This window comes from Heloderma suspectum, chromosome 9, assembly GCF_057233095.1.
Source record: "Heloderma suspectum isolate Gila_16-S chromosome 9, 16-S_ref, whole genome shotgun sequence".
In the NCBI taxonomy this organism is placed as follows: domain Eukaryota; kingdom Metazoa; phylum Chordata; class Lepidosauria; order Squamata; family Helodermatidae; genus Heloderma; species Heloderma suspectum.
In genome coordinates, this window is record NC_139466.1 from 2,236,347 (window position 1) to 2,261,434 (window position 25,088).

Here is a 25,088-nt window from a genome sequence, read left to right on the forward strand (position 1 = left end):
TCTGCTAGTAACACCACTTCTGTCAATGGCTATTAACCATGCTGGCTCTATGGAGCCTCCAAATTCAGAAGCAGCATGCTCCTGACTACCAAGCACTTTTGTGCCCTGCCGGTGGGCTTCCTGGAGGCATCTGGCTGACCAAAGTGGAAAGCAGGCTGCTGGACTATGTGGACTCTCCTTGGTCAGACCCAGGAGGAGTCTCCTTATGCCCTTTAGCCTGAGATATAACTGGACACGAGAGCTACCCCCTGCAAGCTTATCTGGGGACTTTGCCCTTGCTGCCAAGCACTCACAGAGTCCTCTCTTGTCCCTCCTGTCCTTCTTGCTCCTCTCCTTGTCGTTGCCGCTGTCCTCTCCCATGAGCATCCTCTGCAGTTCTTTCCGCTCCTGCTCCTCCCTCTCCCGGGAGAGCTGGGAGCTGGTCTTCTTGTTCTGCAACATGTTCTCAATGTTCTTCCCCATCTCCTCAAAGTCGCTGTCCTCAGCAGAGCTGCTGTCCGTGTCTGTGGATAAGATCTCCGTGGATTCCAGGACTCTGAAGCAGAAAACCACCATCAACGTCAGTCCCTGAAGTTTACATCAGGAAGGCTTTGGGCCATAAAAAGCAGGAGGAGGAGATAGACACAAGCGTCAAAGTCGCTTTCAAGGAGTCTTCAAGTACTTGAAAGGTTGTCACATAGAGGAAGGCCAGGATCTCTTCTCAATCATCCCAGAGTGCAGGACATGGAATAATGGGCTCAAGTGACAGGAAGCCAGATTCCGGCTGAACATCAGGAGAAACTTCCTGACTGTTAGAGCAATACGACAATGAAACCAGTTACCTAGGGAGGTGGTGGGCTCTCCCACACTGGAGGCCTTCAAGAGGAGGCTGGACAGCCACATGTCAGGGATGCTCTGACTTGGATTCCTGCAATGAGCAGGGGGTTGGACTCGATGGTCTTATAGGCCCCTTCCAACCCTACTATTTTATGATTCTATGAGTCACAACCACAGGGCCCTGCTAACTCTCCTAGGTCCAGGCCCTACAAAATCCTCCTCTTCTTTAGAAAACATAACCATCTTGCTAACCTAGCCCTGCCTTTTGACTACAGAGCTCTTGGGAAAGACCACCATGACTGCTTTAGTTTGGAAAAGGAAGTAGGGCATAAATATTTCAAATATTCCCCATAAAGCCCCTTTGCAAGAGCATCATTAACACAGCTATCCCAGTTAAGACCTTCTGTTCAGTTTATTTACTTTTATCCTGCTGTTCTAACAAAAGTATCCAAAGGGGCATGCAAATAAACAATAAACTACATTCCAAAATAAGAAAAAAGTGAAAACCACCAATAAATAAACCTAAAGTGCAAAGTCAGGCATTAACACAATTCAAGCAATTAAACACTAATAAAAACGTAACACTGAAAGCAGAAAATCAAAAACCTACATATATTCTAAACATACCTCGAACAAAAAAAAATTAAAAAAGAAACCCAATCAAGACTGTTCAACTCGCATTGGATAACAATTAAATAAAAATGAATTCCAGTTCCTTTCCATGACCACCACCCTCAATATCAGGCAGTTCCCAATCACCAAAAATGTATTTAAATGCTTCCAATAAACACCCCCATTTTGGACTTCAGCGCATTTCCAGGGAAGGGAATTCTACAATTGTGGAGAAGTGTCAAGGCAGACTTCCTACATACCATGAGTCAGCACACTGGTGAATGGCTGAGAACACAGTCATGGTTGCTCAAGGAGAAGCAGGCACTGGAAGCTCAGACATTCAGGTCAAGTAAGATAACATCATGCCCCAAACTAAGCAAGGACGGATAGCTGGGGGCGGGGGTAGCATGGCAGTAGACCAGCTGAAGGTCCCACACCCGCAGCATCAGCCAAAAACTCACTTGTTTTGCAAGTCAAAGATGCGCTGGCACTCCTCTTTGTACCTCTCCTGGTGTTCTGCGACAGAGAAGCGAGATCCACGGGCAAATTTGCTCATAGGGCCTTCACCCGAGCGGGCCTGCTCTGTGGACATGGTGCGCACAACGTCAATCACCTCCCAGCGGGAGAGCTTCTTGATCTAAGGAAGGAGAGATTTGCTGACGGCAGAACGCTGCTGAGGAGGCTCAAACACCGGGGGGGGGGGGGGCGAAGAGAGGGAGAGAGACAGAACGAGAGAGCTCCCATCCACACTCACCTCCTCTTCTGGAACTCCAAACTTGCGCAGAAGCTGCTTGGCATTTTTGAGAGACAGGCGCCGGAGATCCGCATCTGTCCCAGTAACTGTCTTCTTGACGGGCTGTGGCTCCTTGTCATCCTGCTTGAAGAAGAACAAGACTCTTTCTTCACAGATGCATCTACTTATCCTCACACTTTCAGATGCAGGAGAAGAGCCCAAGGAGAAACTCTGCAGCATGCCTAGTTGGCATTCCCACCCTCTCCAAACTCCCCACAGGGGTGCTCACAGGGTCCAGAGGGAATGGCTCTCCTGCTCTCCTTTCCTTGCTATTGGATAAGAGAAGGAAGCAGCAACAGCAATTGCCCAGCAACTATTCCCGGCCTGACCCTTTGCCTCACCTTCCTGATCTGGCCCATTCGCCTACCTTCTGCTGCGTTGGCTTGTTTGGGATCTTTACGTATGAGAATCCTTCTCCACATCCAGTAGGGTCTGCCACCCCGGTCACTTCTAGGAGACATTTCCCCTTCATGGCAGCAATAAAGGCCCGTGTGGTGTTCCAAGGGGCTGTGCGCACCTAAGAAGTAGAGAGAAGCTGTCACCCTTCAGAAGGAAGATCACCCCCTGAAGGATTGTTTCCTCCCATATATGCCTGCCCAGACCATAAGACCATCTTCAGAGGCCCTCCTCTGAATGCGCCTGCCAAATGAAGTGAGGGGGGTGGCTACTAAGGAGAGGGCTTTTCAGTTGTGGCACCCCAGTTGTGAAATGCCCTCCCCAGAGACGCTCACCTGTCACCTACTTTGTGGCCTTTTCCGCACCACAACATAGCGCAGGCTTTTTTCCCCAGGCTTTTTGGTCCTTCAGTTTTAAAAATTGCATCAGTGCATTTTTAGATCTTTGCACTGCAGCTGGCTTTTACTTTGGTTTATTTTGTAGTTTTAAACTTTAAAAACTTTTATTTTTTATCATGTTATTGTACTTTATGGTTTTAACTTTTGTAAACCACCCCGAGAGCTTCAGCTAATGGATGGCACAGAAATGTAATAAATAAATAAATCTGAAGTTTTGGCCAAGAACATTTACTGCCTGCTCTGTGCCCCATCACTGTCAAGCATAATCTCGGTTCTACCTCATCATCTATCTTCATCTGGAAGTCCTCTTCATTTTCTTCTTCTGGGGCAAAAAAGGATTTCTCCCCATAACCTGCATCCTGAAGGAAGACAGAGATAAGCAGTAATTTTTGAGCCACTTTGAACACCCCGTACACTGGCTCAATCAGCATGAGAAGGACAAGCAACTGATTCACAGGAACACAGGCACATCAGAAGCTGCCTTCTACTGAGTCAGACCTTTGGTCCATCTTGCCAAGTACTGTTGACACTGACTGGCAGCAGCTGCTCTCCAGGGTTTCAGGCAGGAGTCATTTCTAGTCCTCCCTGGAGAAGCCAGGGATTGAACCTGGTACCTTCTGCATGCGAAGCAGGGGCTCTGCCACTGAGCCACGGCCCTGACCATCACACCAGATTTGTATAAATAGAAAGGAAATGCCGGTCAAGCCTTGTACTCAGGAGGCCCCACCCTCAGGAAAAATCCTCTCCCCAACACAGGCTACAGCAGGCCAAGGCCTTCTATCTGCTGGATGTCAGTCACCCTAAAGTTGCTAACAGCAACCTGAGAAACCAAACGGTCCCAAAGAGCTGTTGCTGTTGAATCTCCTCTGCTCTTTCTTTTTTCCTCCTAGAAACATCCAAGAGACCATTATGAAGCTGCTCTCCCTATTCAAGGCACTGCTCCCGACTCTGAAAGTCAAGATTTGATGCCAGCCGTGCTGGAAATTACCAGCCCAGCACAATGCAAAAAAGAAGGATGGAATTGGCTGTCCTCCCCTCCATCCATGATGACAAACACCTCCGGCCTTGCTGCTCCTTTGAAGAGCACACACTCTATTTGGATGGGTTCAAGTCGGTCTGGGCACTTTTATCTTTAACTCTGAATCCGTAGACCAGAGTTAAAGCTTAGACAGAATTCTGTCTAAGCTTGAAAGCTCACTTCCAAGATTTTTATCCTAAAGCACTGTGTCCTCTGCTTCGATGCTACTGGTACGCTACAGAAATTGTGGGTGGGGGAGTAAATTCTTATTCCATCACAAAGGTGGGGAATTTCAGAAAGGATGGAACCTTTTCTAGCTGCTGCTCAGGGAATGACTTAATACATGCCCCACTGAGAGGGCACAAAACTACTGGATTGAGAATTCAAGATACAGCTTTATCTCCTCCCTTGGACTGGTCTATTTGATACTAAGAGATAGCCTAGTTTTGGGGTCCTAGGCTTTGAAGCCGCATATCTGCATTTATAATCTCCCCAAATCTTCCCCCTGGTGAAAGATGGCAGGATTGAGACAGTCTCACAATTCTCAAGTTTCTTTCAAAGCAACCATCAAGAACTGGCAAGGCCACAAAAGACACAGGCTCACCTTCAAGCGCTGCTCAGCAGAGATCATGCTGTAATATGCGCAGCACTGTTCTGGAGACACCATTGCTCTTATCTCCTCTTCAGTTGGTAGCCGGAAGTCTGGCTTTAGAACCCACCAGTTGGAGTCCATCCCTGAAACAAACAAGGGCCTCCGCTGAGCCAGGCGAGAAAGCCTCCCTCCCTCCCATCATAGTCCCAGGAACAGGAGAAGCAAGCAAACAGCACTCCAGCGTCCATGGCTGAAGTGGATAATTGAACATATGGGGACACATAAAAGATTTTCTCTACCAGTTTTAGAGACTTGAAATGGTGCTCTGTATTTTATACTTTATTTGATCTTGTCATTTTTCAAAGCTGTCTCCTAATACTTGTTCTTTAAAATTCAGGAAGTTCTGTTTTCAACTGCTTCCAAAAGGTTTTCCTGCACACCGAGCAACCATTTCTTACAGGATACAGATAAACGCAGCACAACACGTGCCTGTATATTGCATCAGGACATACATGTGTATCAAATGCAGCTCTTTCCTTTGGAACAGACACAAGGGACAACCAGGAAAGGACAGGGCTACTGTTTAGTGCACTTTAAAGGTAAAAGCAGACATTCGAGTAAAAGCAATTTCTGGTGGCACAGGACACTGCCTAATCCCATGACAGACTACTGGTCCATCTAGTCCAGTATTGCCTGCTGTAGCTGGCAGTGTCTCTCCAGGGCCTCCAGCACAAAAGAGGCCTAATTCCCATCACCTGTTACCTGATCCCTTTAAATGGAGCTGATAAGGATTTTCTGCATGCAAAGCAAGTGTTCTACGGTCCCTTGCCAAGAAGATGAAAGCCACTTGAGCAAGCTGGGGCATCTTGAGAAAGCCTGTTGCACGATAACCTCGCCTACCCGTGCGCTTGAAATCTGCACAGAGCTTCAGCCGCTTGCGGATGCTGCTCTCTGAGTGAGATGGAAACGCCTTCTTAATATCCTCCATGCGAATCCTACGGGGTCGGTCTCTGCTCTTCCAGAACAGGCGATATATGAAGACCTAGCAAGGAAGCCAAAGGAGCAGCCTGAAAACTCAAGCAGGCTACAGTCATGTGCACAGAAGGGACCTGTGGGAAGCCAAGCCTAATTAATTCGAAGGCAGAACCCACCGCCTCCCAATCCACTGCGCAATACCCACTCTACACATTAACCCACATCTTCCACATTAGCACGCAACCCATGCATACACAATTCAAAGGTCAATTCAGTAGAACCAAGCAAGTGGGTCAAGTCACAAGCTACTGGAGAAGGCAAGTACGACTGAGGGTGCCAACCAATCTGAGCGGGGGGGGGGGGGGAATCTTGTTTTGACCTCAGATATGGCACACATGCTAGCCCCACTAACCAGCACATATTTTTACCAGCATGCCTTCTAGCATGTAACATGTCCATGCATCACAGAAAGACAACACTCGCTTCCAAGTTTGTAGCAAGGTACTTGCCAAAATGAATTCCCCCTTCTTCCCCACAACGTGCTGCAGAGATCATAATTTGTGTAATCCCCCAAAAACAAACCTGCAGGAAGTCTCGGATGTGAGTATTGGCCCGTTTGGAGTTGGGCCCAGGCACTTCAAAGAGAGGACACTCCTGACCAACTACAAAGATGTCCACCAGCTCCCGGATATAGTAACCTTGCCGTGTCCGGATAATTAGGAAGTCTGTTTCAGGCATCTTGTGAAGATAGATCGGCGCCCGGAAGAGATTGTTCTCAAATGCCTGACCAAAGAGAATAAGATGCCTCAGTCAACTGCCACAGTGGCAACACAAAAACAACATCCCCTGCATGACCACACAGACCATTTCAGTCTTTTGAGGTGCCTCAGCCTTCTCTGTCAAACCCGAGACAATTGGTACAAAGCGGGCTCCAGAAAGAGCACACAGGAACCTTCAAATACGTATACACCAGACTCTAAAACTCAGTACTCACAGAGCAAGTCACTTTCCATCTTCCAAAAACGATGACTGATGTGTAAAAAATTAGAAAGCAAAAGAACTGGTTCTTTGCCCGCATTTGTTTCCAATTCACTCTGGCACTCTCTGGTGCCATTTATTTATGCATTTATTTGTCTGTTTACTTGTTTGTTATATTTATATCCTGTCTTTCCTCCAAGAAGCCCAAGGCAGCATACATAATCCTCCTCCTCTCCATTTCATCGTCACAACAAACCTGTGAGGTAGGTTAGGCTGAGAGTCAGTGACTGGCCCACATTCACCCACTGAGCTTCATGGCCGAGTGGGGACGAGAACCTAGTTCTCCTCGGTCCCAGTCCAACACTCTCACCACTACACCATACTGGCCCCCACCATAATTTTACTTTGCTGCCCAGAACATCCACCAGGATCCAAACCATCCTGTCATCTCTGTTCTTTTCCTGCATCATAGCTCCTTTGAAAGCAGAGGTGCCCCGCTGTCTCACTCTTGACCCAACTATCCAAGATCACAGGCAAAGAGGAGTAAGGCCAAAGCCAAAATAAAGCAACTACCAAAGAGTGTGCATGCCAGCTCCACCCCCACTTGCACTCAGGCAACGGTATTGCCAGACTGAGTAACACCCACCACACCACCAGGAGCTCATTCACCTGCTCACCCTCCAAGGTGATCTATGCCATCACCTGCCAAAAATGTGCTTTGTTTTCTACACAGGGCAAACAGGTCAGGCTCTACACACAAAAACAAGAAAATGGCAACATTCAGAAACCAGAGGGATAAAGTTGCCATTCATCAACACAGAACTTCAAAGAAAAAGAGTCCAGCATGAAATTACTGTACCAGAACTTATCAGGAAGTTTGATTATATTAATTTAGACTTGAATAAAGGCAGGTATTAACTAACAGATCAAAGCTAGGATGACTGCGTTCTCACCAATTACTGTGGTGAATCGTCACTACTTATCTTGTATATGTTTAGGCAAAGGTTGGGCAACCAGAAATGGGTGGGGGGCTGGATGACCCCCACCCACCCAGCCCTCTGTGGGCCAAATGATGTCAAAGGGGCACAGACACGGTTCCTAACGTTATTTGGTCCCTGGCGGGCAAGGCGAATTACCTGGGTTCAAAGGCCTGCCCCATTGGGGAGAGGATGCAGAGCAGTCAAAGCCACCACAGCTGAGATGGGGGCTGGACAAGTACTCCTCCAGCCATTGGCTTAGTCACTGAGACTTCCCCAATGGGATAAGGCATCACATGGACATGACACTCACCTGCCTGATCCCCCACTGTTCTTTCCGAGAGGAACCCAAGAAAGCTCCGTGGGCCTTTATTAGGTCTGTGGGCAGGGGGTTCCCCTCCCTTGGTTTAGACCTCATATGGAAATGTCGAAGGCTGTACCGCTAGCATTTTACAGATATTTGGTCCCACTGCCTATCTCCACGCCCAGACACACTTCCAACACGCACAACAGGTTATGCACCTGACAAAGTAGACTCTGGTCCACGAAGGCTTCTGCCACTATCTATTAAAGGTGCCACAAGCCTCTGTGTTGTTTTCACACATTACAGAATTCCTACCAGACTGAACATCAGGAAAAACTCCCTGACTGCTAGAGCAATATGACAATGGAGCCAAATCCCTAGGGAGGTGGTGGGCTCTCCCACACTGGAGGCATCCCAGACGAGGCTGGACAGCCATCTGTCAGGGATGCTCTGACTTGGATTCCTGCACTGAGCAGGGGGTTGGACTCGATGGTCTTGTAGGCCCCCCCCAGCCCTACTATCCTATGATTCTACCCATGAGGTATATGGGTAGGGATGCTGCGTGAAGTGGCCCCTCAGAGGAGGGCGTAGCATGTGAATGCAACTCCAGTGGACTACAATAAGCCCATCAACTGTTGCTGCCACACACAACTGCAGGCACACAGGCATGCCTGCTGAATTCCTCGCCCTCCGCTTGTGTTGAGAAAGAGGGAGGCAGCAACTCAACCAACTGGATTTGGTGGCAATTTACAGCTCTGTTACCATTTGGTCTTTAAAAGAGAGACTCCTCTCCTGTCCCAAAACACATGCAAACTCAACCCTGACCCCCAGATACGAAAGACAGACCACTCACCTGGAGCAGCTGGCCTGGGTGAAGAGAGCCCAAGAAAGGGGAGGTGTGGCAGTACACAGTCTCTCCGTATTTACAGTCGGGGGCCCCAGGATCCTTGCCCGGTTTCTGCCAGGAGCAAGACAGCTGGAGTCAGGAGGCAGCCTTGGGTTGCAGAAGCTCAGCACGAGCAGCCACACATGAGCACTCACCCGCTTGTAGTAGTTCTTGATTTTGCTTGCCATCCCAACCTGCATCATTAAGGGGGCGTTCTCCTCACTGTACTCTGCCAGGATGAGGTCACCATCCTTGCCAGTGAGGTCTTGTGGGGTACGCATGAAGAACATCTCCCCGCCGCCAGAGGCCTGACGCTCCTGTTCTCTCATCTGGGCACAGCACAAGGAGAAGGCATGAAGAAACCAAAGACAGGTAGGTCCACACATAAAGCAGCCACAACAGCGGGACTCTCTCTCTGCCCCCGGGGGACCTGACAGGAGGGAGAAGCCCTCGAGGTGAGGAACCACCAAGGACAAAGCAGCTCAAATGTGGAATGTCCAACAGAGGAGCGGAACAGGGGCGGTACCTTGGCTTTCTTCTTGATGTGCTTCAGCAGGGGCTGCACCGAATGGGGGCCAGGCTGGGACAAGGCCCCAAAGGAGTATTTCTTCAAGGGAGGTCGATGGAACTGACGCAGCTTCATGGGGCCCATGTGGGTGGGGAAGAAGGGCTGCCGAAGCTCCACTGCAGGGATCGAGTGCTGCACCAAGGCAAACCCACATTCTCACTCGGCACACAGGAAGAAACCAGGCTCCAGCCCACCGCCAGCCACAGGAATGTCTCCCCCTCCCAGGACAAGGTAGCCTGGCATCACTAATGAGCAGGAGCTGAATCATCCCAACACAGAGGGAAGTGCCCGCCCAAAGCAAAGCACCTGCCGCATTCTGCAGCATGCAAGGCCACACCTAAGCCTTGTGAACAGGTCCTGCCAGCCTCTTATGGAAAGCTGGTTCACCAGTACCTGCACATGGAACCCTGGCCTATCCAGAAGACATATGGCAGGCTGTGCATTTCCCTGGGCACCTTGTTTTCAGAATGAGGAAATTCTATACCAGACTGCACTTTCGCAAACTCAACACACACACACACACACACAGCTGCCACCACTAGTCCTAACCTGAATGATGTTGCCTCCAAAGGTTCCACGAAGCCCCTGCTGCTTGGGATAGTAAAACTCATCATTTGAGAGATTCCAGGGGTCCTTCACTTCTGGCTGAGACATGTTCTAGATTTGCAGCAAGGGAAGCAGGAGTCAGGCATGTTCTTCTCTCCTACATATCTCTTCTATGCACAGAAAATGAAGCTACCCCTACAAACCTGCTGAGGCTCTTCCTTAATGACGCCCGTTTTGCCCAAGAGTATTCGGCTCTTCTTTAGAGAAGACTCTTTCTTATTCTCCTTGGAAGGAGAATTTAAGGTCATCTCTTCCTTCTCATCAGGAATTTCTAGGAAGGAGCACGTGAGAAAAGTGTACTCGGAATACTGTCCCATCTCCACAGCAAATATGTAGGGGAAGCTTGCATAGAGACAGGACAGGGGGAGTGCGACCCTGTTGATTCTCTTGGACCTCTCTGTGGCTTTTGATACCATCAACCATGGTATCCTTCTGGATAGGATGTCCGGGTTGGGAGTTGGAGGCACTGCACTGCAGTGGTTCCGCTCCTCCTTGGATGGCCGATACCAGAAGGTGGTGCTGAGGGATTATTGCTCTGTGCCTTGGAAACTATGCCATGGGGTTCCACAGGGATCTATTCTACCCCCATGCTGTTCAACATCTACATGAAACCACTGGGGGAGGTTATTCAGAGGTGCGGGCTGAGGTGTCATCAATATGTGGGTGACACCCAGCTCTCTCTTTCCTCTTAATCAAATTCAGATGAGGCAGTGGTTGTTCTGAATCAGTGCCTGGGAACAGTAATGATGAGGGCTAATAACCTGAGACTCAATCCAGATAAAACAGAGGTACATCTGCCCAGCTAAGTGATGTTCAACCTGTTCTGGAGGGGGTTGCACTCTCCCTAAAGGATCAGGTTTGTAGTTTTGGGGTGCTCTTGGATCTAACATTGTCACTAGAGGCACAGGTGAACTCGGTAGCACAAAGCGCCTTTTATCAGGCTGATATACCAACTACATCCTTATATGGAAAGAGATAGCCTAGGTACAGCTGTCCACGCTCTCATCTGGATTACTTCAATGTGTTATGCATGCGGCTGCCTTTGAAAACAGTCCCAAAACTTCAGCTGGTCCAAAATAAGGCAGTGAGATCATTAATGGGGACTGGCCAACATTATTATGCCAGTACCTTTCCATCTGCACTGGCTGCCAGTCCATTTCCAGGCCCAATTAAAAGTGCTGGTGTTACAATTTAAAGCCCTAAATGGCTTGGGGCCAGGACCCCTGGAGGATTGTCTCCTCCCTTATATACCTGCTCAGACCCTAGGATTGTCTTCAGCGGTCCTTCTCCAGGAACCCCTGCCAAAGGTGGTAACTAAGAAGAGGACCTTTTCTGTTGTAGCACCCTGGTTGTGGAATGAGCTTCCCACAGAGGCTCGCCTGGCACCTACGCTGTGGTCTTTCTGGCACCAGGTGAAGAACTACTTATTTTCCCAGGCAATTTAGTCTTTCTGTTTCTGTTGTTTTAAATCTCTCACTGTATTTTAAATCTTTGCACTACTGCTAGGTTTTATTTTGTTTTTTGCTTTTATACTGTAGTTTTAAACTTTTATATTATGTTTTATCATGTTGTAGTTTATGGTTTTAATTGTTTTGAACCACCCAGAGAGCTTCAGCTATTGGGCAGTATAAAATATAATAAATAAATAATAAATAAAAGAATGGCCTAACTGATTAAAAATATCCGTTTTAACTGACAACAGTGAGAGGCTTAAAGAGCCTTTAAGCTTGAGGCCCTGGTTCTCTCCCACCCCATGGGAATTTACATAACAGATCACCTCGCTTCCTGCTTCTGCAGTTTAGTTCCCACTGCTTGTTAGTGTACAGAAATATCTACACTACAAATTTAAATATAGGAGAAAAAACAATTTAACTGTCATGGCTGCCTCAAAGGAACTCTGGCAACTGCTGTTTTCTGAAAGTGCTGAGAATTCTGTTGGAGATCCTCAGGCCCTTTACATAACTACAATTCCCAGAATTCCTTGGGAGAAGTCAGGACAGTTCAGTCATGATCTAGGAGACAAAAAGCAGGCACTTCAGTGGAGTCTGCGACAGGAGGTTGCTAAGGAGAACACTTTCCTCAGCCCAGCCGAGTTCTGTATATTTACCCACTCTAGGAAATCGTTGTGCCAGAATTCCCCCACCTTGTTCCTTCACCACCAGCAGGCCAAAGGGAAAAGACACTGGTTCTATGAACATACCCAGGATTATATTTTCATCATTTGGGTCAAGGGTCAGGACAGGTGGAGCCAAGACAGCTTCCATTGCCTCATCATCCCAGATGATGTTGTCCTCCCAACGGCCATAGACCAGCTCTTCGTTGTCAATGGGGAAAATAGAGAACCACGGCCTGTCTTCATCCAGGGCTGCTGCAACAATATAACAAAGGCACTTCTGCCAAGATCTCCAGGGTACTGGGACACACACAAATTCCTGTCGCCATCTTACCCAGAGGAGGCCTAGCAGCCTCTCCAAAATACAGACCACCCCAGAGACCATTGGGGAGAGACAGCCTCCAAGCTTAGAATGACATTAAGAACATCAGAATATCAGAAGAGCCCTGCTGGATCAGACCAAGGGTCCATCTAGTCCAGCATTCTGTTCACACAGTGGCCGACCCACAGGAAACCCACAAGCAGGATAGGAATGCAACAGCACCCTCCCGCCCACATTATGAGACAAAGGGGAAGAGGGCATTGCCAATTTGCTGCTGAAGAACTGCTACCATCTATCTACATTTGAAAAACAATGATAAAGATTGGGGCAGAGCTGGGTGGCAAAAAAAAAAGAGGGACATAAGCCACTTGGGGGTTGGGGGAGCTGTTTTACTGGTTTGTATAATGAAAAAAGTGTTTCTCTTTGAATCTTCAGGTAATGACACCTGTACAGATTCTTCCCTGACCCAACTCCATGAGAAAATGCCCTGAACCGCTTGAATCATAAAGTGGCAAGATAAATAGGTGACAATATCAGAGCAATTAACAACCCTACTAGCAAAGTGGCTATTTTACTGAAGCAGGGAGAGACAGGAAGATGTTCTCCTAAAAGACAAAATGGAGCCTTATTTCAGATCTGGATCCTGGAAGGTAATTGTCACAGATATACACAGAACATCTCCCCACTGCATGGCACCAGCCACTTCTCCTCCTTACCTTGCTGTTCTGGGAGCTGCTTCTCTTTGCCCTTGGCACTGCCCAAAACTCCTGCCACACTGGGCTTCTGCACCAGAGGAATGGGCAAACTGAGCAGAGAGCCACTGCGGTTCAGCCCTGGCAACGGAAGCAAGAGAGCACTGAAGGGACTGGGGAGCTGCTATACATAAGGGCAGTGAGGGGTCACCCAGGCCAAAGGACCGCCCTACCTTGCTGAGCATTGTAGGCAGTGGCATTCCGGGTCATGCTGGAGGGCAGCCAGCCGGCCAGACTGGCTCGCTGGGTTTTGGTCCCCTTGTGCTTGATGTCCTCCCCATTCCAGATCACATCATCCTCCCACTGCAGCTGGGTTACCATGAGGAAGTGCTCATCTGCCAGCAGCTCATCCTTCCCAGCCTCAGTGCTCTGCAAAGGAAGAGTGAAGGCAGCAATGGGCCCCGCTTCCTCCCCCCGCCAGAGGAGGGGCCAACAGCTCCTGCTTGGGGCTCTTCCTCCCAACTCACCTCCTCCTCCACCAGATCTTTCAGCTTGAAGCCATAGTCAAAGCCACTGCCATCTTCAGGGATGCCCAGCATGTCATACCAAAGCTGAGCAGGTCCGTAGCGCCATTCAGCCACCTTGGGCCTGGTATCTGCCACTTTGTCTGCATCTCCTGTGGACTGGGAGAACTTGGACTCCACGGGGGCCATCATGGTGATCTGAAGAACAAGAGGGCGCTGGAAGGCCGAGCAGGGCAGCTCCCAGAGCACTGCGGCCACACAAATTTCCCCTCTGCATCTGCCGCCCACCCTTCCTGCTAGGCTGTCTGCAGAGGCACTTTCCTCCTGCTGCATGGCAGAGGGGGTGCCCCATTCTCGCCAGGGTTTTCTCTCCTGGGGTAGCAGAGGGGCCCTCCAGCATGAACCCACCCACGCCATCGAGAGCCCTCTCCATTTCCACAGACCCACCTCATCATCAGAAAGGCACTGCTCTGGCGGAGGAGGCGGGGCGTATTCATACTCCCAGGGAGATTTCCCTTCCACGCCTGCCTCGGTCATGATTTCTCCCTCCTGGATTTGCACTTCTGGGATTAATTCACGGTGCTTCTTTTTGCGCTTCCTGCGGGCACTACGCCAGACGGATGGGATGTTCTTACCAGGGCCAAAGAGACGCAGGAAGCGCAGCACCTAGGAGAAGAGAGAGGAGGAAGGGCTGGGGTGCTCAAGCGACTGGCAGGGTGTCTCAATGCAGGCGGAAGCTCAGCATTGGGCCCCATGTCTCCGCTACTCTGGCTGGCTGGAAGAGGCCAGCTGTGGAGGCACACCTCCCTTGGTGGGCTAGCAGGACTTAGAGCAGGGGCGGGCAACCAGTGACCCTCCAGATGTTTTGGCCTACAGTTCCCATCAGCCCTATCCAGGATAGTCCACGGTGAGGGATGGGCGTTGTAGGCCAAAACATCTGGAGGGCCACTAGTTGCCCACCCCTGGCCTAGAGGAACAGAGCGCACCATGCTGGCAGGCAGAGTCAGGACAGCATCTGGGAGGAACACCGCCTTGGCAGCACCAGCCCAGCGAGCCCCAACCAGCTAGTCTCACACAGCAGACTTCTGCAAGGCTCCATCTCCCTTGCTACTCCTGGGACTTTAGGAATCTATGCATGTTCTGGAAGGGATGCCCATCAGGGCAAGACGGTGGTTCACACTGGGTAAGGCCTCACTGGGACCGACCTTCTCTGGCTGCGTCCCCCACAGTCTGCATCTGCGTCCCCGCACCTCTAGGAATCTTCCCTAGGAACTGTCAGGAGCGCCCTAGCTACCTCTTGCAGCCCCCACCAATAGCCAACTCAGGACACAGACGACGAGGATTCTTTCCGAGACTTTATTCCTTTATTACTTTATGACTCTTTCAGAATACTAGTCGCTAGCACCAAAGCAAGTAACAGCACTGGGGAAAGATAGCAGAGTAGCCTAAGCTCCAGGTAAGGCAGTGGGTCCCCATTTGAAGGAGAATCACGGGAAGACCCTGAACTTATAGGCTAGGGAGAGATCCTCCTTCTTTCCCTTTGGTCCTCGGGACGCGACTGTTGTTTGCGCGCCAAACGAGCGCTACACCTCCTTTCCGCGCCCTCCATCTGTCGTCGCTCCCTGCGTCTGCGCCGAGCATCCAGCAAGCCCCCCTCCAGTGCTCTCTCACTGCCAGGGTCACTATCTATCCCAGGAATGCTGGCAGGAGGAATCTCTGCCAGCTGCTGTGCTTGTGAGAGATGAGCGAGCTCCTCTCCCATGGATTGCTGTTCCTCCTCAGAATCAGAACTGCTCTGCAGCTCTATTGGCTCAGTTTCCACCCTGACAGGTACCCTCACACAGGGAAGTGGTGGTAAACCCTCCTTCCTAGGCCCCTCGTAGGGACTGGGTGGCTGGACCCTGGGACAGAAAGTCTAGAGGAAATCCCAGTAACAAGCCCTGAAAAGGGTGGGGGGAACAAAGAGCCATCTCTGGGGGCCAAAGCAAACATTCTAGCATTCCAACACAAAACAAACCTTTTGCTCAGCACCCCCACTCCGCACATTCCCTTTGGTCTCAGCCTCAAGCCCTACCTTGCCTGGCCGAAACTCAGGGAAGAGCTCCGTTACGCTTGGCAGCAGTTTGGTGGCATCTCGCTGCATGATCCCTGCAAGGGGTAACGTGAGTTTGCCTTCCTTGGACTCGGCCTTCCTCGAGTCCTGGGATCCCGTCTCTGACTCAGAATCAGAAGAGCTGCTGAAATCCATCTTCTCCGAAGGAGCAATGATGGAGGGCAGAATGATACCATCACTGTCCTCAGAGCCTGGAAAAGAGCAAGTCTCTCAGCAAAAAGAAAACCCTGGCGCTCTAGCTGCAGCATGACAGAAGCGACCCCAGGGCCGCGTGCATTGCAGTGCACCACCTCAAATGGAATCTGGCACCCTGAGAGTCTTTAAAAAGGGCGGGGGGGGGGGCAGGGAGATAAGCCAAGAGAACCCTCTTGAAAAGATCCAAGCCAGCTGGGCTCTGCATTCAAGATATTTTAAATTTTCAGGAGGCCAAATCCCCCCAAGTAGACGCCACAGTTATTTACTGATTGAAACTTTTATGTCCTGCTTTTTTGCAAAGCTCAAATTAGTTTACACTAAAAAACACCCAGAAAATAAAAAAGAGAGTAATCGAAATAAAATCACATGTAAGTAAAGAAAGCCACAGAAAATTCAAATCCTCACTAAGGCTTGACGACACAGGAAGCTTTTTACAGCTTTTTTGAAAAGGCAGCAATATTGGTGCCTTCGTTACCTCTTCTGGGAGGAAGCTCCAAAATGTGGAAGCTATTGCTGAATTAACCCAACCCTGAATCTGCCATGTGGAAGGAAAGACAACAAGAGCGACTGATTGCATCTCAGTTGGCAAGTGGACTCATATGGAGAGAGACGTTCCTTAAATCCAAAGACGTGCAAACCTTTAAAGGTTGAAACCAGCACCTTGAATTCAGCCTGGGACCAAACTGAGAACGCAGCTGGCCCTAAATATGTGCTTGCCCCCCGACACCCATGCAAGGGAGGCCAGCAGCATTCTCCACCAGTTGTAGCTCCCGAGCCATCTTCAAGGGAAGCCCCGCAGAGCGCACGTTTCAATCATAAAGCCTGGAAGTTACAGGGGCATGGAGCAGTGTAGGTTTCTAGCCTTAACAACACTATTTGCCAATTTTAAAAACTGATTGATTGACTGATTGACTTATGTATTTATGAGTGTTATGTTTCAACTGTTATGGCTACTTTGGTGGGGGGCAGGTTATGTTTCAACTGTTACCAGGACCGAGCCCTGGAGTACAGGTAGGCTAGAAATTTCAAGAGCGAGCAAACCAGGATTAGGCAAAATCATGGCAGATGATTTTGTCAATGACTGGGTCCGCACAACATGCTAAGCAATGGTGAGTTGTTTTTCTGGAGCAACCTACCATTGCTTAGCATGCTATCTGCAGGCAGAATGTGTCCCCACAGTGGGTTATTAAACCACCCTGAGAACTAACGCTCTGAAGTAGGTGTTATTTTACCTAAGGTGGGTTAGCGTATCGTGTGCCAACCCACCATAGGTAAAGGGCATCGGGTAGCGAGCCGCTCGGCAAAAGCAGCAGAAATCCCTGGTGCTCTTGCCCAACAGGGCCACAATCACCATTCATGACCACGGCCAAGACACTGCCTGTGCCCTGCCCCTTGCCTGTGACAGCCCCTCCAATGGCGCCCAAATGACACCATGGAGGGGCTACCATGGGCACCCCCTTTGCCCCTGCCGATCGCCCCTTCCCTACTCCGATTCTGATCTTCATTGTAGTCGGAGCCCTTTTTAAATTTAACTGGCCCCGTTTTACTTCTCTTTTAAAAGCGACAACGGGTTTAAACTACTGACTAGTCTCTGCCACACCTGCTCTAGAAGCACACAAATGCTTGAATGCCATCAGCAAGCACTCCAGGGCTCACCACCACCACCGGCTACATAAACACCAGAGGCACCTGAATCCTTTTCATCCTCTTTTTTCAGCGGGACTGGAGGTGGGGGAGGAGGAGGCATCAGCTTGGAATCGATATCTTCAGAATCGGCATCATAGTCATCATCGTCATCTGAAGAGGAAAGAGGGAAGTCACGGGGCAGCCATCTCCTCACAACTTTGGCCCACTGTCCTTGTTAGAACCCACCAGTGCAAACATTCCAAGACAACCGGGGCACCCTCCACCATCCAAATCAGCTCCCATTCCACCAGATTCCCCTGTACTCAACTATTTATGCATTTATTTGCTTATATAATGTTTAGGTTTCCCTTTAGTATAAAACTCCCAGGGCAGTTTACAATTGATAATGAAACCTTTTAAAAAGCAAAGAACAGCGTATAAAAATCTTTGCTTCTATATTTAATCATTTGATTATTGTCTACCTGTCACCTGAAGCCCTTTTGTTCTTTGTTTGTCTGCTTTTAGTTGCTTTATTGCTTAATACATGTAAACATCCCTTGTTCATTATGGAATGCTATATTATTTAGGATAATTCTTATAAAAATGAGAATTTCTTAAAATAAAGAGTATAAAAAAAGAACAAAGATAAAAGTAAAGAAACAGCAGATATAAAATCCAGCAGTTATATTATCATACCAAAACCAGTTAGAAAACCTGCTGAAATGTGTGGGCAAATAAAGCCTTCATCTGGCACAAAAGAAATCAGACTGGGCATCAGGTAAGCTTCTCTGAGGAGAGAATTCCAAATTGAAAATGCTCTCTCTCCAGTCAGCACCAGAAGCAGAAGGTTCAGGCAAATTTGTATGGCTAAAGGCAGTCCTTCAAATACCCAAGTCCTGAGCCATATTTGCAACATCAAGATTTGAAATAGGAAGACGTGAAGGAAACCAAGGGAACTAGTCACTTGCTCTTTCTAAAACTCTTCCCCTATTTCCCTGTGGCTGTGTTTACAGAGTTGAGACATCAGTTACAGGAATGGAAAGATGTAGGGCTAAAGACACCAGCTGAATGCAGACTTCCTCACTGTCAGCTCCTGAACTGGAACCAGGAGGTGGAGAGAAAGTACAGCAATAACAAAGCTTACTATGCAAGCCTGACCCCTCTTATTAAATACTTCTCAGGGCTGAAATCTAATTTAGGATAGTCATAGAATCATAGAATAGTAGGGTTGGAAGGGGCCTACAAGGCCATCGAGTCCAACCCCCTGCTCAATGCAGTAATCCAAGTCAGAGCATCTCTGACAAATGGCTGTCCAGCCTCATCTTGAAGGCCTCCAGTGTGGGAGAGCCCACCACCTCCCCAGGTAATTGGTTCCATTGTCGTATTGCTCTGACAGTCAGGAAGTTTTTCCTGATGTTCAGCCGGAATCTGGCTTCCTGTCACTTGAGCCCATTATTCCGTGTCCTGCACTCTGGGATGATCAAGAAGAGATCCTGGCCTTCTTCTCTGTGACAACCTTTCAAGGACTTGAAGAGTGCTATCATATCTCCCCTCAGTCTTCTCTTCTCAAGGCTAAACATGCCCAGTTCTTTCAGTCTCTCTTCATAGGGCTTTGTTTCCAGTCCCCAGATCATCTTTGTTGCCCTCCTCTGAACCCTCTCCAGTTTGTCCGCATCCTTCTTAAAGTGTGGTGCCCAGAACTGGACACAGTACTCCAGATGAGGCCTAACCAGTGCTGAGTAGAGGGGAACTAGTACTTCCCGGGATTTGGAAGCGATGCTTCTATGAACGCAGCCCAAAAGAGCATTGGCCTTTTTTGCAGCCACATCACATTGTTGGCTCATATTCAGCTTGTGATTGACAACAATTCCAAGATCCTTCTCGCTCGTAGTGTGGTTGAGCCACGTATCCCCCATCTTGTAACTGTGCATTTGGTTTCTTTTTCCTAGGTGCAGAACTTGGCATTTGTCCCTATTCAATGTCATTCTCTTGTTTTCTGCCCAGCGCTCCAGTCTATCCAGATCACTTTGAATTTTGTTTCTGTCTTCCAAAGTATTAGCTATCCCGCCCAATTTGGTGTCATCTGCAAAGTTGATCAGCATTCCCTGCACCTCCTCCTCCAAGTCATTAATAAAAATGTTGAAGAGCACTGGGCCCAGGACTGAGCCCTGCGGTACCCCACTCGTTACCTCTCCCCAGCTTGAGAAGGTCCCATTGATAAGCACTCTTTGAGTCCGATTCTGTAGCCAACTGTGGATCCACCGGATCGACAGTCATTATTATAGTCATTATTAAAGATGCAGAATGCTAAAGGAGAACAGCAACAGATAGCCAGGATAAGCATCATGATAATATGAACCGGTTGATCAGAAAAAGATCAGTCAGCGCCAGCTTCAAGAGTTATACCAAAGGGAATAAAGGAAAATTTCTGCCATCAATTACCTGCCCTCTGAACCGGCTGAAGGCTGCCCATTGCCTGCCGGTACCTGCGGCTCTCATCTTCAGCCACCTCATTAATGTCAGAATAATCAACAGCATCTTCAGTGCTCTTAACCCAGCCTGCAGGAAGGGTGGAATGAGAGAAAACACCCAGTCATATGAAACGTTACCCAACAGGTAACACCTTTCTTCTGTCACAGTCTCTGTTCACACATTTGTTAAGACCACACAAACAGGAGCATGGATTCCACAAGACCACCCTCAGCCTTATTCAATCCAGCAACAGGAAGAAAGGGAAAAAGCAAAGCAAGGAATGGGAGAAAGAAAGATGAGCTTTTGCTTAGACACGAAGACCAGGTTCTCCTCTTTCTGTGACAATCGCCCCATACAGAGAATGTAAAGGCAATAAAGATGTTATGCATTTTTTAAATTTTGTTTATCCATATGCCTTGGCAGGGCTTAATTTGTGCCAGGACACTCTCACAGACCCTTCTTGCTAGCACTCCTGGATTTAGTATTAGATCCAAAAGAGTGAAGGTGAAACATCTGTAGCTGTGGGTCAAGAGTTCTAATCAGGACTCTTGACACGTTTGCTCTAAGGTCATCCCATACCACTCATTCCACTGGTCCACACTGTTTCTCACTAGTGACCAAACTCATACTGGGAAGCTTCTTAGGTGCAGTTCTGATACCTACCAAGAAACTCATGTGGTCATTCTCAGTGTAGACTTCGGAGGATAAAAAAAGCAACCATCACCAGAGTACCAATTCAATCAGTTGGACCCATATTTAACACACATAAAGGAGTCAATGTGTCTGAGGGACCTCCCCCACCCAATCACTGGAGCAAAAGGGTCTCTCACCTTCTTCATCCAGTTGGGCTCCATCTGTCTCAGAGGCATCATCTTCAGCAGCTGTGATTTCAGTAATGAGGCTCCCCAGCCCCAGTGCTCCAAGTCCAGCCAAATGGTTTTTGGATTCCTGGAAGGAGGAGACAGAAAGAGAACAAGATTTGGCCAGGAGGGTGGGGAAAAGATCTTAGGCCAATATTTTGGAATGTGGATGGGAAGGCACACTGCAGTGTTTTTAGAAGACCATAGCCGTAGTTAGGAGGCAGCAATAGAAATACATGCTGAGAACCTATGCCAAATGGGGCAGTTGTTTGGTGGGCTGAGTCAATGTTTTGCCTGCAGCAAACCCTGGGTTCAAACCCAGTACCTCCACAGTTAAGGTGAAGCAATTTTACCCAAGGAAGCATGGTTGGGGAAAATCCACTGCTGAGACCCTAGAGAGCCACTGCCAGATAAAGCAGACAGCACTAGGCTAGATGGACCAGTGACCTCACATGGTATGAGGCAGCTTCGTATGTTCATACATATTTGAGGAAGGCCACAGAAGATTTTCCTCACCCTTGCTTCCTTTTAACTGGAGGTGAAAACTTTTCAAGTTCTCCAGAATTCTTCATCAGGCAAGATGGTAAAGAAAGCAAAAAGGTTACTGCTTTCCTCAGTAACACTCAGTTTATTTCAAGACCAAACATAACGCCACTCACAATTACAAATTGTGTAAATGGGTTTTTAAAAAGTAAATAGGTGCAGGGGCATGATCCACAGAGAGCAGACAGAGAGGTTTTAACTCTCCCCACCACCCCTCTCATCCCAAGCTAGATCAGGGCCTCAGCATGTACCATTTACTTCTCTCTTTTAAGCCATTCACACAATTAAACAATTAAGAAGAGCCATGCTGGATGAGACCAAGGGTCCATCTAGTCCAGCATTCTATTTACACAGCGGACAACCAGCTGCCCACAGGAAACTTACAAGCAGAATGAGTGCAACGGCACCCTCCTGCCCATGTTCCCCAGCAACTGGTGTACATAGGCATACTGCCTCTTACTGGAGGTAAATACAGCTATCAGGACTAGTAGCCATTGATAGCCTTCTCCTCCAGGAATTTGTCTAATCCCTTTTAAAGCCATCCAAATCGCTGGCCATCACTACATCTTGTGGAAGTGAATTCCACAGTTTAACTGTGCTGGGTGAAGACGTCCTTCCTTTTGTCTGTCCTGAATCTCCCACCAGTCAGCTTTATGGGATGACTCCTTCAGGTTCTAATACTATGGGAGAGGGAGAAAAATGTCACCTTATCCACTTTCTCCACACTATGCATAATTTTGTACATCTCTCTCATGTCTCCCCTCACTCACCTTTTTTCAATGCTAAACAATCCTGGCTGTTGTAATTTTCCCCCATAGGGGGATTCATGCAATTGCTAGTTTCATGAACTGTGTCACCTCTAGTTTGGCCCTCAGTGAAGGAGGAAGAAGCCTAAGCGCATTACTAAGCATATCTCTGTGTCTGGCGCCCCTCTTTTACATGCATTATAACTGCTTGGCAGGATCCTTCTGGGGTCTACTGCTTACTTGTCCACAAGGCTGTTTCGCTGGGTATCCAGGAGGAACTGAAATCAACGGGGCGCCAGGCAAAGACCTTTCTATTGGGCTCGCAGCCGCCCTCTGGCTTGCGGCCCTTCAGATGATTTCGCCTACAACTCCCTGCAGCCCGTGCCAGCAGAGACCATAGCGGGGGATGATGGGAGTGGTAGGCCGCAGCAGCCGAGGGCCACAAGTCGTCCACCCTTTGCCGCTGTCACGTTACGCCTGCCTGCCTGCCCGCCGTGGCGCTTGCTGCTCCACACCCGCGAGGCCGCCCTGGAGTCTCTCCGCGGCACCGGCGAGGAGCTCGCCTGACTGAGGCGCCCACCTGGTCCAGCAGCCCCTCCCCCTCCAGCTGGCCCTGCTCGTTGATGTTGCCGAAGAGGAAGCCGGCCAGGGAGAAGGGCGCCGCCCGGCCGCCGCCGCCCGCCTCCTCCTCGCTCTCCGAGTCCGACATGCCGGCGCCGCAACAACGACGGCCTCCGGGCCTAGCAGCAGCGCCGCCGCCGCCGCCGCCGCCGCCGTGTTTACAGCGGAACCGGAAGCCGCGGCCTTCCGCCGCAAAGCCATCGAGAGCGCGCCGGCGGATAGAGCGGCGCCGGCCCTGGCCAGCGCGGCGGGAAAGGCCTCCCAGGCAGCCGCGCGGTGGGAGCCCGGAGGGAGCCGCGATCGCCATGGCTGGGGCGGACAGGGAAGCCCCCGTCGCCCGCTCGCAGGGCTGATTTCCACACGATTCCGCCGCCAGCTCCCTTCAGCGCTTGGCAGCTGCGGCCATGGTGGGGGCTGATGGGAGCTGTAGGCCGAAACAGCTGGCGGGTCACGCGTCGCCGCCCGGCCTAGAGGAACGCCAGGGGCCGGACCCGGAGAGCTGAGTGCTGGGGGCCCTCGCCAGGCGAAGGGCCTTCCGCGCACGGCGAACAGTTAAGCCGCCGCAAACCGTGGCGACGGCCGCCAGCGCGGGCGGCTCTACACGGGGGCAAGGCAAACTCGCGGGGGAGGCCTGGCTGTGGCCGCCACTCGTGGCGACACATCGCGGGGGGCGAGGCCTGGGGAGGGGCGGTGCCCTCACGGCCCGCGTGTGGGACATCTGGTGCCAAAGGCCCGATTCTGGCATGCTGGCCCCAGTCTCGACTGGCGCCAGGCAACCACCGTCTTTGTTTTCTCAGCCTTTTAACTCCTTTAGGAACATCGGAAGCTGCCTCTTACCGAATGAAGCCCTGGGTCTACGCCAGCCCCAGTTCTCCACGGTTTCAGGCGGGACTGTTTTCCAGCCCTTCTTGGAGATTGTGGGGATCGAACCTGGGACCTTCAGCATGCAAAGCAGGGGCTCTGCCACTGAGCTATGGTTCCTCTTCTATAAAGAGCAGTTTTGTGCTACTTTTATATGATGCCTTCACTGTATATCTTATCTGCTTGTAATTTGGGGTAGTTTATTGTAAGCAACCATGTTAACCTCAATCAAAGGGCAGAGTACATAAATGTCAATAAATTTAAAAAACTGTCCACAGTAGGAAACAATGCTGGACTAGATGGAATCATAGAATAGTAGGGTTGGAAGGGGCCTACAAAGCCATTGAGTCCAACCCCCTGCTCAATGCAGGAATCCAAGTCAGAGCATCCCTGACAGATGGCTGTCCAGCCTCGTCTTGAAGGCCTCCAGTGTGGGAGAGCCCACCACCTCCCAAGGGAATCCGTTCCATTGTCGTATTGCTCTGACAGTCAGGACGTTTTTCCCTGATGCTCAGCTGGAATCTGGCTCCCTGTCACTTGAGCCCATTATTCCGTGTCCTGCACTCTGGGATGATCGAGAAGAGATCCTGGCCTTCCTCTCTGTGACAACCTTTCAAGGACTTGAAGAGTGCTATCATATCTCCCCTCAGTCTTCTCAAGGCTAAACATGCCCAGTTCTTTCAGTCTCTCTTCATAGGGCTTTGTTTCCAGTCCCCTGATCATCTTTGTTGCCCTCCTCTGAACCCTCTCCAGTTTGTCTGCATCCTTCTTAAAGTGTGGTGCCCAGAACTGGACACAGTACTCCAGATGAGGCCTAACCAGTGCTGAATAGAGGGGAACTAGTACTTCCCGGGATTTGGAAGCTATGCTTCTATTAATGCTACCCGAAAGAGCATTGGCCTTTTTTGCAGCCGCATCACATGGTTGCCTCATATTCAGCTTGTGATAGACAACCATTCCAAGATCCTTCTCGCTGGTAGTGTTGTTGAGCCACGTATCCCCCATCTTGTAAGTGTGCATTTGGTTCCTTTTTCCTAGGTGCAGAACTTGGCATTTATCCCGGTTAAATTTCATTCTGTTGTTTTCTGCCCAGCGCTCCAGTCTATCAAGATCACTTTGAATTTTGTTTCTGTCTTCCAAAGTAATAGCTATCCCTCCCAATTCTGTGTAATCTGCAAATTTGATCAGCATTCCCTGCACCTCCTCCTCCAAGTCATTAATACAAATGTTGAAGAGCACTGGACCCAGGACTGGGCCCTGCAGTACCCCACTCATTACCTCTCCCCAGTTTGAGAAGGTCCCATTGATAAGCACTCTTTGAGTCCGATTCTGTAGCCAACTGTGGATCCACTGGATCGTTGTTTCATCTAGCCCACTTTGAGCTAGTTTGCTCATCAGGATATCATGGGGCACTTTGTCAAAAGCTTTGCTGATGTCGAGGTATATGATGTCTACAGCATTCCCACGGTCTACAAGGGAGG

General features: G+C 49.6%; 1 protein-coding gene across 12 annotated transcripts in view; it reads right to left on the bottom strand.

Moving 5' to 3' along the window:
- Positions 1-23,883, bottom strand: part of TAF1 (TATA-box binding protein associated factor 1) — a 46,598-nt gene extending 22,715 nt beyond the window's left edge. For 2 of the 12 annotated variants that reach the window (XM_084813465.1, XM_084813457.1), the window contains exons 1-24: positions 22,706-23,883; positions 20,807-20,924; positions 19,947-20,063; positions 17,568-17,675; positions 15,645-15,874; positions 14,018-14,236; positions 13,574-13,768; positions 13,280-13,475; positions 13,071-13,187; positions 12,930-12,959; positions 12,120-12,284; positions 10,063-10,190; positions 9,863-9,970; positions 9,272-9,445; positions 8,901-9,074; positions 8,713-8,817; positions 6,183-6,383; positions 5,526-5,667; positions 4,638-4,768; positions 3,294-3,374; positions 2,589-2,738; positions 2,183-2,305; positions 1,890-2,065; positions 294-535 (exon numbers count right to left, since the gene is read on the bottom strand). In XM_084813465.1, the coding sequence (XP_084669591.1) occupies positions 294-535; positions 1,890-2,065; positions 2,183-2,305; positions 2,589-2,738; positions 3,294-3,374; positions 4,638-4,768; positions 5,526-5,667; positions 6,183-6,383; positions 8,713-8,817; positions 8,901-9,074; positions 9,272-9,445; positions 9,863-9,970; positions 10,063-10,190; positions 12,120-12,284; positions 12,930-12,959; positions 13,071-13,187; positions 13,280-13,475; positions 13,574-13,768; positions 14,018-14,236; positions 15,645-15,874; positions 17,568-17,675; positions 19,947-20,063; positions 20,807-20,924; positions 22,706-23,053 (3,778 nt within the window). In that variant the 5' untranslated portion in view covers positions 23,054-23,883. Of the gene's footprint in view, positions 1-293; positions 536-1,889; positions 2,066-2,182; positions 2,306-2,588; positions 2,739-3,293; positions 3,375-4,637; positions 4,769-5,525; positions 5,668-6,182; positions 6,384-8,712; positions 8,818-8,900; positions 9,075-9,271; positions 9,446-9,862; positions 9,971-10,062; positions 10,191-12,119; positions 12,288-12,929; positions 12,960-13,070; positions 13,188-13,279; positions 13,476-13,573; positions 13,769-14,017; positions 14,237-15,644; positions 15,875-17,567; positions 17,676-19,946; positions 20,064-20,806; positions 20,925-22,705 lie in introns of all 12 variants that reach the window. The other 10 variants (XM_084813466.1, XM_084813458.1, XM_084813464.1 and 7 more) reach the window with 6 other exon arrangements.
- Between the last annotated feature and the right edge of the window lie 1,205 nt (positions 23,884-25,088).